This window comes from Paroedura picta, chromosome 10 (genome assembly GCF_049243985.1).
Source record: "Paroedura picta isolate Pp20150507F chromosome 10, Ppicta_v3.0, whole genome shotgun sequence".
Lineage (NCBI taxonomy): Eukaryota > Metazoa > Chordata > Lepidosauria > Squamata > Gekkonidae > Paroedura > Paroedura picta.
Genome location: NC_135378.1, coordinates 85583745 through 85589744, shown reverse-complemented (window position 1 = coordinate 85589744; position 6000 = coordinate 85583745). Strand labels below are relative to the sequence as shown.

General features: G+C 57.3%; 1 protein-coding gene across 1 annotated transcript in view; it reads left to right on the top strand.

Moving 5' to 3' along the window:
• The first annotated feature begins 1677 nt into the window (after positions 1–1677).
• The window catches only part of GFRA4 (GDNF family receptor alpha 4), an 81692-nt gene continuing 77369 nt past the window's right edge, over positions 1678–6000 (top strand). Inside the window, exon 1 of the mRNA XM_077301226.1 lies at positions 1678–2059. Within this exon, the coding sequence (XP_077157341.1) occupies positions 2020–2059 (40 nt within the window). The 5' untranslated portion in view covers positions 1678–2019. The remainder of the gene's footprint in view (positions 2060–6000) is intronic.

Sequence of the window (6000 nt, the reverse complement as noted above, 5' to 3'; positions counted from 1 at the left end):
CAATGTCTAAAACAAAAAAATAAGTAACTCCCACCCATTCAGAAAACCCTTCCAGCAGGGCTGTCAAGAAACCCCAGGGTTTAATGAAAACCTGGTTGAGAAAGCCTGCCTTAGACACATCTAGACTGGACTACTGCAATGTGCTGCCTTTGGGCCTACCCTTGAAGAGTGTTCAGGAATCGCAGCTGGTGCATGTTGCAGCTAGACAGCTGGCTGGGGCCAGCTATGGGGAGAATGTGACCCTGATACTACAGCAATTATACTGGCTACCAGTCCACTCCCAAGCCCAATTCAAGGTGCTGGTTTTGTCCTTTGAAGTCTGGTGTGGCTTGGGACCAGGGTATCTGAATGACAGTCTTCTCATGTAAGTTGTTGCCTGGGAGTTAAGATCACGGGGGGGGGGGGGGAGCTGCACCCTTCTCTGCCAGAAGAAGTATCAAAGACTCTCTTCTTCTCTCTATAGGAACCCTATGAGGTAGGTGAGGCTGAGAGAGCTCTGAGAGAACTGGGACTAGCCCAAGGTCACCCAGCCGGCTGCATGCAGATTGACCCTGATTACATTCTGGGTGACCTGGGTGACCTTGTGTCAGTTATTATCTCAGTCTAACCTACCGTTCAGCATTGTTGTGAGGATAAAATGGGGGAGAGGAGGGGGGAAGCAGTAGACAAAAGAAGAGTTGGTTTTTATACCCCCCTTTTCTTGGCCTTAAAGAGGCTAAAAAAGGCTTGCATTCACCTTTCCCTCCCTCTCCCCACAACAGACACCCTGTGTGGCAGGTGGGGATGAGAGAGCTCTGAGGGAACTGTGACTGTCACAAGGTCATCAGCAGGCTAACCACTGTCCTATGCTGTCTTTATGTAGATTTTATGCTTACAGCAACCCTCTGAGGTAGGCACAGTTTCAAGCATGTGACTGGCCCACGGCCACCCCCGGGGAAAAAGCCAAGCCAGCAGGGAAATTCAAACCTGGCTTTTGCAGATCTGGGTCTGACACCGCAGCCACTCCCCCAGATTGCCTTTTGGGTGGGAAGAAGACGAAAAAGTGCTGGTTTTTATGCCCTGCTTTCCACTCCCCAAAAGAACCCCAAGCGGCTTACAAACTCCTTCCTTTTCCCCTCCCCACAACAAACCCCCTGCCAGGCAGTGGGGCCGAGAGAGCCCTGACAGGACTGCTCTGCGAGAACAGCTCTAACAGGACTGTGACTAGCCCAAGGCCACCCCGCTGGCTGCACGGGGGAGGAGGAGAGGGGAATCAACTCCTCCAGATGAGAAAAAGAGCCCCTGTTTCTTCATATCCCGCTTATCACAACCTGCCCGGAGGGAGTCCGGAAGCGGCTTCCGAGCCCCTTTCCCTTCCTCTCCGGACCACAACACCCCTCGGTGGGGCCGAGAGAGAGAGCTCTGGGAGAACCGTCCCGCGAGCACTGCGACTCGCCCGCGGTGACGTGGAGGAGCGTGGCCTCTGGTCAGTTTCTTCCGACGAGGGGCCGCTCTTCCGCCCCCGCAGCCCGCCGAAGAAAGAGCCGGGCGCCGAGGCGAATCCCCCTCGGCCATCCCTGCCCGCCTCCCCCTCCCGCCCGTCTCCCCCTGCCCGCCCCCCCCGAGGCCGGCGCTGCTCCTGGCCCTTTAAGGCGGACGCCCCCCCCCCGTCCCCCCCTCCCCAGGCAGAGCGCGGCGGCGGCGGTGGCGGCGGCGGCAGGCAGGCTGGTGGAGAGCGGCGGCGGCGGGAGAGGCAGGCAGGCAGGCAGGCAGGCAGGCAGGCAGGCAGTGCGCGCCCACCTGCGCCCGGCGGAGCATGGACCCGCCTTGATCGCCGCGAAGTTGCCCGACGGCGGACGGAGACGGAGACGGAGCGGGCGGGAGGCGGGCGGGAGGCGGGAGAAGAGCTGGCCGGGATGCGCCCCCGCCGCGCCCCCCGCGGGAGCCCCCCCAGCCCCAGCCGCAGCCGCAGCCGCGGGGAGGCGTAGGAGCCCCGCCGCCCGTTCCCGGAGCCCGCGCCGCCCGCCGGACGTGCCCACCATGAAGGGCGCCTGGTGCTTCTTCACCCTGATCCTCACAGGTGAGACCCCCGAGCGGCCGCGGCGCCCGCAGGCCACACAAGGACCAGGGGGTGGGGGTGGGGGGGCTCTGGGGGTCCGCCCAGCCCGCAGGCACAAGAGCATGCTCCTTGATCCCCCCCCCCCCAAGTCAAGTGCCTGCTGCTGCCTCTGCTGCTGCTTTGGACGCCGTCGGGTCCCTCGGTCGGCAAGAAGAGTTGGGGGGGGTCGGATGCTCCTTTCTGGGCAGTCTTTGACCACTGCCAGAGTGCAGTCCAAAGCACGAGGTGGGGGTGGGGGGTGGGGGTGGGGGGCAATAAGTTCTGGTCTTGGCTGCGTGGCTCGTGGCTCGGCACCCCATGCGTGGCCGATGGGAGGTGTGTCAGGCATCTGGGACCCAAGCGATCCGTCTCCTCGGGTCCAGCGTGCTTGGCTAGCGATGCCGTGGGAAGCGGAGATCCGGCTTATTGACTAGGGGGCCGTCGGCGGGGTCGGTTTGGCTTGCCTCCCGATCCTCGATCCGTCCGTGGAATCCAGAGAACCTGGGCGCTGACCCTATTCATGGACGCCTCTCCCCTCCCGTGGGTTTCCCTTGAGCTGACCTCCGAGTCTTAGGCGTTTGGGCTTGTGTTCCTGAGCATGTCCAGAGTGCAGTCTTGGTCATTTTAAAATCCGGTGGCGAGAGGGGAGGGGGCTTCTCTCCCTCCGCAGGCTGAGATTTCTCGCTCGTGGGAAGTTCTGGGGGAAGGACGCCAGTCTGCGGGATTAATTGCATATCCCAACCTAGATCCCGTCCGGTCTCGGGAGCCAAGGAGGTGTCGTCCCTGGTTAGTGTCTGGCTGGGAGACCCCCAAGGAACGCTAGGGGTCAGGAGGACGCAGAGTCAGGCAACGGCATCTCTCACCCGGCTGCCAGTCCTAGGATCTTTCGCCTGCCCTACGATAAAGGAGATGTCGAAATCACTGATGCTGTTGACCAAAGCGAGGGGTCTGCTAGCTGTGGAGCTGGTCTCCTCAGATGCCGGTCAAAGACCTCCGCCCCCCCCCCCCTCCCAGTGGGCTAACGCCATCCAGCTCCTCTCAATGCAGGCAAGCCAAGCATGGGGCCACGGGGATGTAAGGAGGAAAATGGCACAAAGGGAACACGGGTTGGATTGAGAGGCCGGGATCACCCGTGGGGAACTGACCCGTCTTTGCCTCGGTGAAGCCGGAGACCCCGTGGAAGCGTGGGGGGAGGGAGCGTCGCCGTCTCCGTGCTCGTTCCACGTTCCGCCACAACCGCTGGTGACAGCATGGCCTGGATCTGTGACTCAGAAGCAGGGGAAAGCGTCCTTCTCGGAGGCATAGAAGGGGGGCCCAGTGCGATTTGGCCAAAGGGGGAGACGGGGGCACTTCTGGTGTCCAGGAAAAAGCAAGTCCCGACCGCGGGACCCTTTTCTCTCCCCAGGAGCTCCCTTGGACAAACGTGAAGAAGAGTTGGTTTTCGTCCCCGGCTCTTCACTACCCCCGGGAGCCTACAATCACTATTCCCTTCCTCTCCCCGCAACAGACATCCTGTGAGTTAAGTGCAGCTGAGGAAGTTCATAGAGATCTGCTCCGTGAGGACAGTTCTAATAGGACTGTGATTAGCCCAAGGCCACCCAGCTGGCTGCAGGTGGGGGAGTGAGACCACCTTGTACTGAATGTATGTGACGCTGCTTTGGACTGAATCAGACTCTCGGTCCATCAAGGTCGATATTGTCTAATCAGGCTGGCAGGGGCTCTCCAAGGTCCTTCACATTCCTGACTATCTGAGCTTTTAACTGGAGATACTGAGGATTGGACCCAGGGCCTTCTACATGCCAAGCAGATGCTCTGCCACTGGGCTACAGCCCCTCTCCAGGGCTCTCCAGGGTCTCAGGCCGAGGTCTTCCCCATCCCCTCCTGCCTGGTCCTTTTAACTGGAGATGCCGGGGATTGAACCTGGGACCTTCTGCATGCTGAGCAGATGTTCTTCCACTGAGCCACAGCCGCTCCCAGACAGTTATGGCCCATTTTACAGATGAACCAGAATATCTCATGGCCTTATTCTCGCCCCCACACCAGGAACTCAGGACTACATGACATAAGGATTACCCAGTTTGTCTTCACAACACTCCTGCAAGGTAGGGCAAGGCTGACCAACCCAAGATCACCCAGTGAGATTTGCTTCTGAGTGACTGCAAGAATCTCTCATGGCCATCTGCGGAACCAGAGGCCCAGCTGGAGACTGGCCTTCCCTATTCTGTTAGGCCTCTCGGGACACCATCTGTGACGTTTGGACAGATACCACCACCCCCCCAAGTCATTGAAAGCCAAATCGAAATTCATGACTTCTCCAACCCCCCAGTGGATTTTGATTCCTAGGGTCTGAGATCTCCCCAGGTTGTCCCCCTGTTTCTCAGGCTCACGGTCCCAACGTGAAGGACTAGCAACTTGGTTTGGCAAACAAAAGAGAACACCAAGGTGATAGGAAAGATCTCGACCAGAGACCTTAGGGAGCTGCTACTGAGTAGGCAGAACTGACCGTGATGGACCAAGCATGGCCAGGTCTACTGTTCCAGTTAGGGGTCCCCTGCTTTTGGGGTGTTCCTTGCCCCCCCTGAACTCACACCAACCCAGAACTCCCCCCCCCCTCAATTCTCCCAACCTGGAAGAATGTCATTTTTTAAGGTGAAGTGCTGATGTCAAAAGGAAGTAATGTTGACATGCCAGAGTGGTCGGGGTGTGACACTCTGGGTCTGGGGCAGAACTCTATGGTTTGAAACCAAATGTACCATAGAGTCTTGCCCAAAAGCCAGCGCGTCACCCCTTGATGCCTCCGACACGCTGAAGCCACAACATCAACAGCAACAACAACAATACACTCTGGTGACTCACAAGAGGTTGCAACAAATCATCAAGTAATAGAATAAAATCTAATATAACAATTTAATTATCGCAGCCTCTTGCTACAAATGCTATTTTTAAAAAGTGGGTTCTGTCCCCCTGCCGGGTAGAAATTGCATGCTGTAGGGAGAGGCTGAATGGGAAAGTCTTGTTTACTCTCCCCATCCTCTGGTGGTGCTTTCTTTAAAAAGAGAAAACAGTTTTGAATTTGCTGCGATTTGTTTTGTTCCAACTCTGACCGGCGCCTGCACAGATAGCAGAGTTCTGTTAATAGCTGCGGCACAGCGGCCAGCCCTGGCATTTCCCTGGCGGCCTCTTCCTCGCCTTCGTCTTCTGCTGTACCTGCTGGGCAATTGTACAGAGACTTTATAATCTTTTTTGTTGTTGTTGTTAAGTTGCTGCTTTCCTGAAACGGGGTTGACAAAGTGCGTTGGGGGTGGGGGAGGGGGGAAGAAGGAGCGATTCTTACAAAGTCTACATGCTGGGGAATCTCAGATCTGGGCTGAACCTAAGTTTGGGAGGCTTTTGGACTTTCCAGCTTCAAGATCCCCCTTCTGGGTTGCTTGACCTGTTTGCCATGAATCTGGCTTGCTAACTCTAGGTTTGGAAATCCCTGGAGATTTAGCGTGGAGTGTGCAGGGATAGTCAAACTGCGGCCCTCCAGATGTCCATGGACTACAATTCCCAGGAGCCCCTGCCAGCAGGGGCTCCTGGGAATTGTAGTCCATGGACATCTGGAGGGCCGCAGTTTGACTACCCCTGGTCAAGAGGATGGGGTTTGGGGGGGGGGAGGCTCTCAGTGGAGTATAATTCCAAAGCAGGATATAATTCCACAGCAGCCATTTCCTCCAGGGGGGAGAGATCTGTGTCATCTTCTATCATTCCAGGAGGTGGTCTGGCTCCACCTGGAGGTTGGCAACCCAATCAGTTTCTCTTGGTTTTGTTGCATCCTAAAAGCACTTTGTGCAAATTGTCGAATCGCTCACAAACCCACAAGGAATGTAAGGAACACCGAGGAAAGGGGCGCCATGAACAAGCCCTTCTGCAGGTCTTTCTCT